At 43.6% G+C, this 14,520-nt stretch overlaps 1 protein-coding gene across 5 annotated transcripts in view; it reads left to right on the top strand.

Annotated features, from left to right (window-relative positions):
* The window catches only part of mpp3a (membrane palmitoylated protein 3a), a 24,705-nt gene extending 16,521 nt beyond the window's left edge, over window positions 1-8,184 (top strand). For 3 of the 5 annotated variants that reach the window (XM_042084874.1, XM_042084873.1, XM_042084872.1), the window contains 6 exons: window positions 3,227-3,388; window positions 4,638-4,718; window positions 4,852-4,945; window positions 5,539-5,647; window positions 5,869-5,997; window positions 6,199-8,184. In XM_042084874.1, the coding sequence (XP_041940808.1) occupies window positions 3,227-3,388; window positions 4,638-4,718; window positions 4,852-4,945; window positions 5,539-5,647; window positions 5,869-5,997; window positions 6,199-6,378 (755 nt within the window). In that variant the 3' untranslated portion in view covers window positions 6,379-8,184. Of the gene's footprint in view, window positions 1-407; window positions 450-1,752; window positions 1,819-3,226; window positions 3,389-4,637; window positions 4,719-4,851; window positions 4,946-5,538; window positions 5,648-5,868; window positions 5,998-6,198 lie in introns of all 5 variants that reach the window. The other 2 variants (XM_042084869.1, XM_042084870.1) reach the window with 2 other exon arrangements.
* Window positions 8,185-14,520: the final 6,336 nt, after the last annotated feature.

The raw sequence follows: 14,520 nt of genomic DNA, 5'->3' as shown, positions 1-14,520 counted from the left end.
CGTTAGATCTCTCTCAAGGTGTCGACCAGAGAGTGTGCAGGCTCTAGCCCCCGTTGCCCTGACTGAAGGGCCCCTACCGTGTGGGGCCTGCTGGCTCCCCTGCCCAGTGCCCACAGCACTTCAGCCCACTGCCTGCTTGTGTGCCCGTCCTCTTGCCCCCCCTGGTCGCGCCCTCTCCGTCCTGTCCTGTCTGGTCCTGTCCTGTCCTGTCCTGTCCGCCTGCCTGCCTGCCTGCCTGCGTGCCTGCCTGGCTGCAGAGCTAGCAGCTGACCCCCCTGACCCCTGTCCCCTGTCCACGTTCCCCTCTGTCCTCCTCTCCCCTCTCCTGGTGCTTTGGGTTCCTTCAGCAATGTCGGTTCCCCTCTGCTCACCATCCCTCTCTTCTCCCCTGCTTGCTTCCCTTACAGAGGACTGTGACTGTGAGGGCTATTTCAATGGACAGTACATAGGTGAGAGCCTGCATGCCTCCTCCTCCTCCTCCTCCTCCTCCTCCTCCTCCTCATCCTCCTCCTCCTCCTCCCCTCCTGTCTGCATCCCAGTGTCAGTCTGTTTGCCTGGCCATGGTAGGGGATGGGTCACAGGGGAGGGAAAGCCGCCAGCCCCACTGATTTGGGCAGTGTGTGTGTGTGTGTGTGTGTGTGTGTGTGTGTGTGTCTTCAGATTATGGGTAATTAAGGGAAAGAGTTGCCTGAGTATGGCTCAACAATAGGATTAGAGATTACAGTGTAGACACTGTCTTATAAAAAGTAAAAAAAAGGAGACACACTGACAGGTAGAAAGTGAAATATGGAGAGGGGCTGTAAACACATAGAGTACACACAGAGAGTCTCCTTATGGTTTGCAACTGACTGAATATCTACACTAGATAGACATTGATTGATCCTTTTGATCATCTTGCACCATATTATTTCACAATATCGTCCTTGTTAGGAATATGCTATACTGAAAATGAGGGTAAAATAGTAGTATAACATTCTTAGACACACCCTATTGACATTGTGAGGGTCTTGTGAGGGTCTTATCTCTAAGGGGTGGGAATTTGTATCAATCACATAGATGTGTTGGTTTTAATAGGCTTTCAAAACTCAAATGTCCATATGGACCAGACACAGTAAACCCCTAAACCCTTTCCAATTCCTTATCCTCTCCAAAACATCCCACAGTCTCCCCAGACCTCACCCCAGATATCAATGAATGCTGTGGATTCTTGGAGAGATCTGAACACTGGAATTTTTATTCATCAAAAATGAATTCAATCAATCAATCAATCTGTATAGAGGTTTTTATTGGTCCCTCAGAGAATAAATTTACTTAGGGGAAATAAATAAGACCACGCAAGTGCGATATCAACTAATGGTGTTTAGATCCTCCTACCATTTCCTCCCTCCACTGCTGCCCCTGACCTTTGAACCTGTGAACCTTGACCCCTAACAGTCCTTGCAGACCCTGCTACCATCCTAGCCTAACCCTGCTGTTGGATGTACTGCACACTCGAGTCCGCACGTCAGACTGCTCGTACACTCACTGCTCGAGATGCTGCATTGCCTGGTGCTACAAAAAATGTGCCTGAAGCCATAGAATGTATTCATGTCCTGAGCAACTGCGCTAACATCAGCTCCATCCTGCCGGTCTGTAACTGAAAGCCAGTTCATGGACTTTGCGCGGAACTGATCCCAGTGCAGTTGCTGTGGGCAGAGAAGTGAGTGAGACGAGTGCGCGAGAGTGAGAGTGATGGTCTAACGCGCGTTATAGTCTCTCCGAAGTGTAAAGCGGTGGCGCCCTCCTGTGGCCAGGTGTTTTCCTGGGAGTTTTACTCAGGTACGGTCACCGTTCGTTACAAAAAGGTTATCACTGTTACTGACACAGGCTGAGCACAGCCTAGACTGCGTGACTGCTGAAACACAGCCCTTATGGAGGTCAGAGATGTGACTCCACACCAGCCATCACCCCACATACTGTAGGCTACTTAACCCATTTGATCAAAGTACACTGGAAGTATGCTAACAGTATTTTACACATTATTATAAGTTTATCCCTGTAAGCTGTACATACTGTATCTCCCTGGACTGCTACATAAACTAGTAAAATTCAGATTTTTGGGGAAACCTTCAGAACAATAAAAAACAATAGTTAGTGCTAAATTAATTATTCTGAGGAATATTTTAGATATTACAGATCATCCTATGCTGGTGTTGTGCCACATTTCTAACACTTGTTCATTGACTTAAGGATTTAGATGAAAGGAGGTATCACTTGATGAACATAAGCAGGATACACTGTATGTGAAAGGCAGGCAAGAGGCCTCTGTGTTTAGCATGCATGTGTGCTGCCTCCCTAGTGGTGAGATGCATTGTGGTTGTAATGCGCCCATCCAGCTTGGCTCTAGCTTCAAATTGCCCTCAGCGCCACTCTACTCCACTTTCATATATGCAGAGTGACTGTTGCAGCTTTTAAGGCATTCGGCCATACAGCCTCTAGATCACACACACACACACACACACACACACACACACACACACACAAACACAAATAAACAAGCACACCTTGTCTGGATCTACATACTATGGCCAGAGTCCAGCTTCACCACCAGACAAAGCACCACTTTAATAATGTTAATATGATAATTTTTTAATGGACAGGCAGCTCATTCACAGTCTATAAAAGGCATTTATATATTCTTCCCACGTCATCTGATAACACGTAGTACAATTCCACCAGGAATATCTTATCTCCTCCACCTGACAGGCGATAGCATAGAATATCACATTCACACTCCCAGCATGGGCTTGGGCCTCACTGAGTACACACTGGATATTTAACAGCTGAGGTAATACCACCAGACGAGACTAGCAGACACTTTATCACCTTTGATGCAAGCAAGCACAATGAATGTGACACATTCAGAGACTTCATTAGATGAGCTGTTTTGTTTGCTAGGGTGTAAATGCATGTCATGCTTCCTGTTAAGGAAATGAAATTTGTTATTCAACACAAAACACATACATCTTCTCTGCCTGGTTATATTCTCATGAAGTACATGATCTGTCCCAGACAGCATTAGGGGCCATATGAAATACGTGTCTCTGGATTGCATTGTTACAATGACAAATATTACTTGCCCCTCATTCACTAGGGCAAGACAGTTGTTCATGAAAGAAAACTCAATAGACGGTTGACCTTTGAGCTTGTGCTCACTGTTGTTTTCATCCTATGCTGCTCCATTTAGCTGGCCTGCGACGTAGTTTCCGTCTGAGTCGGAAGGACCGGCAAGGCTCGTCAGGAGATGCCAACGCCTTAGACAGCAGTGATCCCGATTTCCTCACGTACGAAGAGGTGACTCGGTACCAGCACCGGCCTCATGAAAGACCTCGTCTGGTGGTGCTCATAGGCAAGTGTAGCTTTTAAGTATGATGTGGTGATTTGCAATGTGATGCTGACCTCTACTGGCTATCACAGGAATTGCCATTAAGCTCATGAGACTTGTTCACTATCTGACTTGTTCATTATCAGACTTGTTCAGACAGAGATATGTCTGCAAAGGGCATTTAATCAATTTGCCTTATTATTCCAGCGGCCATTGTAAGACAAAATGAGGCTACTGAGTACACTTGTCATCACACCTCAGTCCAACATATGGTGGTAATGCACTCCGTTTGAAAACAGCCACACAAAAAAAACTCACAGAAGAAAAAGAAGAAGAAGAAGCTCTACGCCATCGAGGATGTCTCATTTATCTAATTGCAACCAGAGGAGGTGAGAACAAGGAGAGAGGAGAGATGTGGAAGGGCCGATACACGAGGAAACACGAGAGCATTCCATGCAGAAGTGTTTTCAGTCGGAATTGTGCAATCATTGGTCCAAGCTGTCAAGGTGAAAAGTTCCCTTCCACGTCTATCAACTTTCGGTCTCCAACAAGTTTGTATGGATTTATTAGCGACAATAAATTAGTAGATAATCCAAGAAAAGATTTTTATATGCTGGAATTGTCAAGAACTACCATGCAAAAGTTCATGCCTGTTTTGTACACATTGTGTAATAAGTATTCATTCATGTCACGAAAACTATCAAACATTACTGTACCTCATTATCAGGGTCAATAATTGGGAAGAGTCCATGTTCATACGATATTTTGAGGTTTTGATATAAGTTCATATTCTCTGCAATTTGTGTGTCTGTTTATTTTATCCTAAGAGGTGATGCGCCGCATCATCACTAATTGACGTTTATAATTTTAAAAATGATGTGTGAGTGAGCAGGCTGTCTCATTTCACATATCGGTTTCTCTTTCATCCTCCTATCGTTCCTTCCTCGTTTCCTTTACAAAATTAATTAGGAGGGGTTAGGAAAAGAGGAAGGAAGGGAGGATGGACAGAAATACAAATGATCACCAGCTTGGCAGGCCAGCGAATCCTTCTTCCTTCTTCCTCTATTGGCAGTTTGCAAACGGAGTGCATTACCGCCATCTGCTGGACTGAGGTGTGATGGCAAGTGTACCCTGTAGCCTCGTTCTGGCTTACAATGGCCGCCGGAAGAATAAGGCGAACATTTAATCACAAATGCTCTCATTACCATAATACTGTACATGTAATTCTAGTGCACAGAATTGACTAAACATACACCATCTATGCTTTGCAAAGGTTCTCTGGGCGCTCGCATCAATGAGCTGAAACAGCGGGTAATAGCAGAGAATCCGCACCGCTACGCCGTGGCTGTTCCACGTAAGTTCAACTCTTCTTTCCACCTCAATCCTTTTTCCTATCGCTCCTCTGTCGTTTGCCTTCACTTTGTTGATCTACCGATCAAATCTTTGAGATTTTGTTACCATGTTGTTGCCACGTTTTGTTTCACAAGACACCACCAGGCCTAAGAAGAGCCATGAGAAGGAAGGGGTAGAGTACCACTTTGTCACCAAACAGGCATTTGATGCCGACGCTCAGAACAACAAGTGAGTCTGTCCGCAGTAGTTAAGTATCCTTCACCAGATAACTCTAAAGTGTTCAGTGTCTTCTTAGGTATTTAATCAGTGTTGGTATTTAAGGTATTTAATTTAAATACCTAATTTAATAGGTATTTAATCAGTATATTGAGATTCACTGTTTGTTCGATTTAACTTAACTTGAATCCTTTAATCAGTATAACATAACCAAAATCTTGATTAGTGATTGCGGTCATAGTTGTTCAGTGTCATGTGAGGCACTGTCATGGCAATATGACCTATGACCTCTTGACAGCATGCCACATGCTTTTATGGCATCTAAAACTCTGAGCATAATTGTTACGACAACTAGGAGATCATGGTGTATGTAACTGGACATTAACTGTAATAATGATAAGTGACAGGACAGGACTTCTGCCAGAATGTGTATGAATTTCCCCTTGGGGATCTTGAATTTCCCCTTGGGGATCAATAAAGAAATAAAAAATCTATCTATCTATCTATCTATCTATCTATCTATGACATGTGTATGATTATGTCTTCTTAGGGTTCAAGGAACATGTTCTCACTTATCTGCGTATGTCAATTGTGTGTGTTCATAGGTTCATCGAGTATGGCGACTACAAAGAGAACCAGTATGGCACCAGTATTGAGGCCATTCGCACGGTTCAGGCCAAGAATAAGATGTGTATGGTGGATGTCCAGCCAGAGGTATGCTTTAGAAATCTCTGCTGTTTATTTAATTAGATATAATTTAAGCATGCCTTTATAAGTAAAGGTGCAAAGATGAGGTAAAGCTTTCAATGTGTCTGAAAGTCCTTGATTTTCATAATCATTCTATCTTGTGAGGATGTGACATTTGAATGAATGCAGAACTCTTCCCAAAAGAAACCTTGACTGATTACTAATCGGTTTTATTTTGACCTCCACAGGCCTTAAGGACGCTGCGTACAGCAGAGTTCAAACCCTTTGTGATCTTTGTCAAACCGAAAATCCCAGAAGGCAGAAGGCGTCGCAGTGCAGCTACCTCACCAGGAGGGGGCGAACATGGGCGGGTCACGGTGAGACCAATGACTTTGGCTTTGCTGTAGCTGTACTGTAGCACTCCAGTGGAGACACACATACCAAATGACTTGTTTATACAGACCACAGCTGTTCTGCTGTGTGGAGAGATCGCACACGCTTGTAGCCCTCTTAGGCAGGCCTGGTAGATTTGATGTTTTTTTGCCCCCCCCCCCCCCCCCTCTCTTTATTTCTCTCAGGAGGAAGAGCTTCAGGAGATGCGCCAGTCAGCCCAGCAGATCGATCAGCAGTATGGCCACATGGTCGATCGCATCCTGGTCAAGGAGGACTCGGCAAGTGCCTGCTCAGAACTGAGGGGAATTCTCGAGAGGCTCGAACGGGAGTCCTTCTGGGTGCCTGTCAGTTGGGTGAGGACCTAAGATGTCTTGTCCCGCCCCAGAGCCTGCCTTTTTGGAGTGGGAATACGCCTTTCTTTGACCCCACCACGGGACAGACCTCCGTACTGACATTTTGGCTAGTCTCTGATCCCATCCAACCCCTAGTCCGTCCGGCTTTAACCTGTCCTTGTGGTGGTGGTGGTGGTCTGAGGGGGGGTCCGAGAGCTCCTCTGGGACTGTAGCGCAGGGAGGAGAGACTGCAGATGGAGGCTGACTTGGGCAGTAGACGGAGTCTGAACTTAGGTGTTGGAACTGCACCCACTCAGAGTTTGAGGCTTTGGGAAAACACAGAGATTTAAGGGAGGACTGGAGCCCTCCTGACTAAGCCTCCTGCTTATAATTTATGAAGAAACTAATGGATTCAGACTTAGAGCTCTTAACCACACATACACATAAGTGTGCGTGCACACACACACACACACCCAAGCCTTTTTGCTGAGGATAATGGATTATTTTGAAAAGTTTAATTTAATTTATTGCTGCATAATTTCTAATTTCTGTATTATTTTTCCTTTTTAATCTCTTCAGCATTATATTTTGTTTTGTGCAGAGTTTACATGCAGCAAAATGAGCATTAGCGCAGTAGCATCAGCCACCAATGCTGTTTGAAACATCCTCTTCTGGCCACACCCACTGGCAGAAAAAACACTTCTCTATTCTCTTTCTATTTCCATCTCTCTCAGTCCCTCTAGCCTGCTTCCATAACACCTATCTGTCCAATGGGCCAATGTTCTTCACCATCCCTAGGCAGAGATGGCAGTGATCATCGCTTTCAAGCACATGACAAAATTAGAATGTAGTGCCCAATCAATTACAACAAATGGTGTACTCTATCAGAGGCGTTTTTCAGTTGCTTAACTCAGATTCATCTGTCTGCCAGTTGGCTATTTTTTGACTTTCCCCTTGGCAACCCAGTGACCAAGCCTCTTGGTTTTGTAGTGGGCTTGCCATGGTAACGTGCTTCCATACCTCTCCGTTCTCCTAAGGGAATGATGCCTGGCTGAGGGATTGCACCTCAGACTGATGGAAATCGTCATGCATTATTGTAGCCATCCATCAATCAAGATGCTTCCATGCAACAAGGACATAATTGCAAGAATATGCACACATGCATGGGAACACACACACACACACACACACACACACACACACTCATACACACCTCACATATCATGTATTTTAGTAGAAATCTTTGTACATAAATATGGAATGTTTAATTTCAGTGTTTAATAACAAACTTAAAGACTTTTAAATCAAAGTGCACAACTGAAAAATGGTTAACATGAATGTCAATATTCACATGTGTACATTCTAATGTTCTTGTGCCATTGACAATTCCAGTAGCACTCAGCCGTTTTGATTCCTCTACCCTCTCACCCTATCTCTCTGAAAGGATGGCAAACCAGTAGAAATGGCAGTACATTGTGATACTGCAGTTTCCTTTGTGTCAATACAGATAAACACAGCACAGCTGTAAATATAGGATTCCATTCATGTTAAGGAGGTATTCAAGGAGGTATTTGTACAGGTCCATAGTAAGCCTTATATCCAGGCTGTTACTGTGAACCTCTGTGAACCTGGGAATTTTGGGTTTGTGATGATCGATATGCACAGAGGACATACAGTACCTGCAAACTGGAACATCTTTGGTGGGAAGACAAAACAGACTCCATTGCCTTCTTGGTGATATAAAGGATTTGTAATGGTCATGCAAAATAATTCAACTCTAGATCTACTTTACATAACATTGTAAAGATGCAAGTGAACATAAAATAAACATGTGATGAATACTCCTGATGTATTTTCTGTTAACCGTGACTTTGTACCCTCTTACCCTGTGCTTGAACTAGAGATATGTGACCTAATCTAAGATTTTAGAGGCCAATCACAGCAGCACAATCAGAATCCAACTGATATAATTACTCACCCACAGATCACGTGTTCAGGTAAAATTTTATCCCATGACTCACTCACATACACAAGAGCCACAGTCCTATAGAAAATCAAGTGAGCAGTCTTCTTCCCGGTGAACTACAGTAGTAGTACCCTAACCTGAAAAGCCAGCCTGACCTTAGCCCTGCCCACAAAATTTGAAGTCGGGAAGTTCGATCTGGACTTGTTCCATTGACAAGCTTCTATGAAAAATTGAGAATCGTGCGGACCAATCGAATCGTCAGGGCAGCATCCGGGCGCGCTTTATACAATGATGGACAGATTAGCAATGGTACCTACAGTATTCATTCACGTAACCTGAGTGAGTGCGCTGCGGTTGAATTTGTTTACAGCAAAAAGCTTGTCGTTATAGCGAAGCTACATGTTTATGTTGTTATCGTGACGGTTTACAAAATATTGACGGCGCAATAACTTTAAAAAATGAACAGAAAACAGTTATTAAGGCATTTGTCAGAAAAAGGATGCTCTGACTGTTCTCTGCAGGTTTTACGGTAGGCTATTTCGTTGCTTTGATTGGTTAGATCTATCCAATTGTATGAAGAGGTATTTTTCTCCTGTATCGGTTATTTTTTATAGTGTATGCCTGAAACACGCCCCATAATCACGTCCCGATGCTTCCGTTTCAGACTGAGTATGGCTACGTCAGGCTTGTAGTATTCACTAGTTAACCATTCATTTCAGTCTATTTATAGTGTTTGAGTCATACTGTATGGTCAACACCCAGATGGTGGTTGCTTAAAGTGAAGTGAGATGGGAGAAAGTGCATTTTTAAAAAGTTAAAAAGTCTGGCCTTCAGGCCTATATCATATCCAATCATAAGTTTCAGCTCTGGCCTTCATATATACACTTCTAGTGAATGCATTGCGTGGCATCTTTCACACACACACACCCATGTACTTTTGCGCACAGCATTTGTTTTTTGTTCTGTCAACTGTACAAATGTATGGAGCTGTGTACACACACGCACGCACGCACACACACAGAATTTCATTATACTCTGAGCATGTAGATACATGAACAGATATGGTGTGCTTATCTCTGGTTTTGACACCTGTTTGTTTGAGTCGGCTGGTTCCTGATTCGGCTGGTTCCTGATTTCCTGACCCCCCCCCCCCCACACACACACACTCTCTCTCCTCCTCCCCCCTAATTTCCTATTTAGCAATTAACTGCCGAGCATCCTGCCAGGTTCCAGAGACTGCTCCCAGCAAAGACAATTAAAATGGACACCAGTCGATCTTATTAGTGTGGCTCTTGCTACTGAGAAATGGTTATGTTACGGAGGCTGAATGGTAATTTCTGACTACATATGCCAGACACACACCGACGCACGTGTGTCTGTATTTACACATAAACACACACGCACACACACACGCACACAGGCACACACACACACACACACACGCACACACACACGCACACGCACGCACACACACACACACACACACACACACACACAATCAGAGACACACTCCTGGATGTACACACCCCCGCAAAGTCTGACTAACTTGGTCTGGCCATTTCAAGTCCTGAAAATTAAAAACAACCATTCATCTTCCTCCTCCTGGAGACCATCATCTCATTAACTAATTTGCTCATTTGTCTGTGGCTTCTTCGGAAACAGGCTAGGAAGAAGGAGAGGTCTGTGGAAGGTGGATAATTTCAGCCCATTGTGTCGTGGATCATTATGAAGAATTACTGATCATATCCTCAAAGGCCACCCTTAATAACATTTTAAAAAGTCTCGGCTTTCATACTCAACGCAAATTATAAATGCAGCCTCTTTTTGTCTCACAAATGGCAAGTTTGACTAGTGTGTTTATCGTTACTGATGCGATTTGCTGGTTAATTTGAATAAGTGTCTGGAATGAAAGAAGTCTGGGCTGTGTCTAAAGGCGACAGGGAGACGGTTATATTTCATTTCCCTGAGGGTGTGGCAGGCTTATGACTGTGATTAATATGGCTACCGGGCAGTAATAGCATTTCTAGTAGCCTACAATTCAGAGGGGTCGATAATGATTACTCAGTGTTTTGACCAGCCAAATGTACAAATGGTGTGACCAAGCCATCCACCCAACCTAGCAGAAAATCACCTTCATTCCATAACACTGGTATCTGTGTTAATGCAGATGGAAGGCCATAAGCCCCCTCTACAAACGAGTTGCATGTTAAAAGCCGCTCCCCGCTTTTGATTTGCATGCTAATGAACGCAATGATGCAAGAAGATGTCATCCAAGGATTCAGGGGGATTTGGGATACTTGAGGGGAGAAATCCGCTTGTGGAGGGGTGGGTGGGTGGTTGTGGGCTGCAATTCCCCCAGTTGGTCTCTAGAGGGCACCTGAGATCTTATGACAAAGTAACTTTCCCTCACCTCACCTCATGAGAGAGGATGGTGGTGAAAAATGGATGCAGAAGTACATTTTCAAAGTTGTCTGAATTATTCAGCTCGCCCCAAATTCAATAATGTACCATTTTCTATCAATATTTGCAGTGAAGGATGCCACAATTCAGGGCCAGACAGAAATAGGGCCACTTACGTAAGCAAAACTCTTGGTTCACCTTAATAACCTGTCCTTCAAACTAGCACCGTAGCAACAATACATCTACTAGAAATGTATAAAAAAGACCCATGCCCTTTTGCATGCCACCAGCATTTGTTTTTTTTTCTTTATTTTACAAGTGTAAGGAGCTGTGTACAAGTTATATCTATGAAGGCCACCTAGCTAGCAATGCAGTCTAATCTAATATGTATGATACAGAAAGTTACAAAGCTATTCATCTCTCTTTTTTTACTATGTGGACAATGGTAGCATAGGAACCCACTATTGAGGGGCAGCCGTGGCCTACTGGTTAGGGCTTCGGGCTTGGAACCAAAGGGTTGCCGGTTTGATCCCCGACCCAGTAGGAAAAATGTGGGCGGGGGAAGTGGTTGAGCACTGCTCTCCCATGCCCACATCCACGGCTGAAGTGCCCTTGAGCAAGGAACCCAACCCCTCACTGCTCCCCGAGCGCCGCTGTAGCAGGCAGCTCACTGCTCCGGGTTAGTGTGTGCTTCACCTCACTGTGTGTTCACTGTGTGCTGTGTGTGTTTCACTAATTCACGGATTGAGATAAATGCAGAGACCAAATTTCCCTCACAGGATCAAAAGAGTAGATATACTTATACTTGGATAGGAGTGCTACATTCCCTGTACAAGCATTTGTTTTCTAATAGAGGGGTGATGTCTGTCTCTCAACTTCTCTGTGATGTCTGTCTCTCAACTTCTCTCTGCTTCCCTGGAGTATGTCCACAGCCATGATGGCTTTGCTGTGGAGTGTTTTTCCCTCCATCTTCTTTTGATATGTTGCAGGGAAAATATAACAAGGCCCCTAAGAGCCAGAGCAAACTGGGCTCTCCCTTCTACATACCTGCCACGCCAGGCAAACCACTTGCCTCCACTATATGAAGAGCACATGCTGTGTGTTTTTACAGTGTTAATGAGGTCATGATGTGAAAGGTTGGGAGAAGGCGGGCAGAGAGGTTCTCTCCAAAAAAGCTTGTGTGAAGGAAGCAGACATCCTTCAGTAGCGTTATTGTTCATTAGCCTATCCAGCCGTTTATAAAATGTTAAAAAAAAAAAGGCCATCGATTTCTGCAGGCCTCGTTACGCCTTCAGAAAAGGGAGGGCAATTAAACAAAGCACAGAGGCAATTGAATTAGCCAACAGCCCCTCTCTCGTGCAATAAACACGAGCGACAAGTGACTGAGAACAAGTTGGCCCAGGGGTCAGTGATGCTCCAACAGCAGCTCATACCAGTCATCTGGGAGCTCATGGTGGATTGACTGCTTAATTGATTTATTCTCGCTCAGGGCTCATCTTAGTGATGGTGACATTTGTGTTTTGTGAATGTTAAGGAAATGGGTACAAACGGTTGGTGAAACATGGATTGAATTTGGATACATTTTTATAATTGGCCAAAAGAATTCACTATTGATGTTGGTAGGCCTAATTGTAAAGCTACACTACAGTTCCCAGAATTGAAAGCATGCCTCTTGTTAGCCTACAGACTTAATTAGTTGGCTTGGCTTCGTATCATTAAAATGTAAAGGTGGGCTAAGGTATGCACCATTTTATTGGAAGAAAAATTAAAACAAAATAATTATTATGAGGCTTGGGAACACAAGCTCATAAAAACAAAATAAAGGGCAACTTTAACTCATAAGAGTTTCTTTTATTCACTCTATGTGTATCATGGATTTCTATGCAATAGAGCAGTGCTCTTCATGAAAAGAATACAATGAGTTTTTGTGCTGAAACCTGCACCAATTTGAAATCACGATGGTTAGAGAATGTTCAATATGTTCAATATCCCTAACGTAATGCATGTCTTCGCCAAAAATGCCAAAAGACGATGTTAATAATGCAAATGAACGACAAACTCTGAAATAAAGTCTGAAATGAGATGTTATTATCATTGAGACAACAGGGGGGCTATGCAAAAAAATCTGATTGTAGCTTACAGCAGCCGACTATTAGGTTAAGTTTATAACGTTGTGGCCGCCACCAACCGTCTTCTGCCCCACGGCTGCGCGCCTACTAGTTTTGTTGGTAAACGGGAAACCCATGTATGTGCTGTGATGTTTTTTGCATTGCGATTGTGGCCGCCTTTACCCTTTATCCAAAACAAATTTCTTCCTTGGGAGACCTAATGAAGTAACTTTGAACCTTGAACACATCTGTGTAAACTCAGTTCATGTAACTGATATCTCATACTGAAAGGTTTGATTTAAGATGATTAGAATTCACTTCCTCCCTTCAAATCTAAAAATATATCTCCAACACTGAATTACTGTGAACTCTTTGTTCATGTAACTGATATCTCATACTGAAAGGTTTGATTTAAGATGATTAGAATCCACTTCCTCCCTTCAAATCTAAAAAATATATCTCCAACACTGAATTACTGTGAACTCTTTGTTCATGTAACTGATATCTCATACTGAAAGGTTTGATTTAAGATGATTAGAATTCACTTCCTCCCTTCAAATCTAAAAATATATCTCCAACACTGAATTACTGTGAACTCTTTGTTCATGTAACTGATATCTCATACTGAAAGGTTTGATTTAAGATGATTGGAATCCACTTCCTCCCTTCAAATCTAAAAAATATATCTCCAACACTGAATTACTGTGAACTCTTTGTTCACGTGACTGTGGTGTTACAATCAACCCTTAGCATAATTAAAATAACACTGCACAATATAGCAATAACAATAACAGTCTATATAGGTCTGGTTTTAGACTAAAATACTAAATAAATAGCTAAATGTATGAGGTAATGTGTCCCATGTGTGAATATTTTGATTTATTTTATAATTTGATCTTGTGTGCTTTTGTGTGCTATGTCATATAATTCACGTGTGATTTTGTGTGCTGTGCCAATTACCCCTCCCCGGTGTTGCCAATGTCTGATGATAAGTAAGGGATAACGGCCACCGAGGTGTCCTAATACGGAATTAATAGACGAAGGCGAGAGGCAAAGAACTCCCCGATGCGCAGCGGAGCCAAGTCCATTAATTCCGTATAACAGGACACCTTGAAGGCCGTTATCCCGCTTATCACCCGGTTGCCACTATAGGCAATAGTTGTGCTTTTAACACGCAAAGGAAACACGCGGTTCCGTTTAAAAAGAAGCCGACTTGTACAACTTTCATTGGCCCTAAAACAGTGATCGCATGGACAGTTGTTTACAGTTAATTCCATTGTTGCGAAGCCTGCCAATCACAGTCTGGTGCAGTCTGGTGCGCACTGACAAGCACAAACTCGATGAGAGGGTGCTCGGTGGTAGTGGGGGAGGGGCATGAGAGTTGTAAACATTCAACATTTTGGCTAAGTCCCCTCAATCTGTCAGACTTGCCAACTGCAGCTTTAATTCCATATAACAGGACACCTCGGTGGCCGTTATCCCTTACATAATGGACCCATGAACTTTGCCCAATCCGGGGGGGGGGGGGGGGGGGGGGGTGTTGCCTGACTCTGCTATCGTTTTGTGCTGTTGTGCACGCTCTGTTGCCGCTGCTGCTGCTACTGCTAGGCCTAATGTGGCTGTTTTGGACGTGGGCAAAAATAATTAATCCGTAGCAAGATGGGTCGTCCTAGTTCATGTCTATGAGGGCAAAGTGGAGTT

This window comes from Alosa sapidissima, chromosome 3, assembly GCF_018492685.1.
Source record: "Alosa sapidissima isolate fAloSap1 chromosome 3, fAloSap1.pri, whole genome shotgun sequence".
NCBI classification, from domain to species: Eukaryota; Metazoa; Chordata; class Actinopteri; order Clupeiformes; family Clupeidae; genus Alosa; species Alosa sapidissima.
Note: the sequence above shows the minus strand (reverse complement) of the source record. Positions and strands in the feature narration are given on the sequence as shown.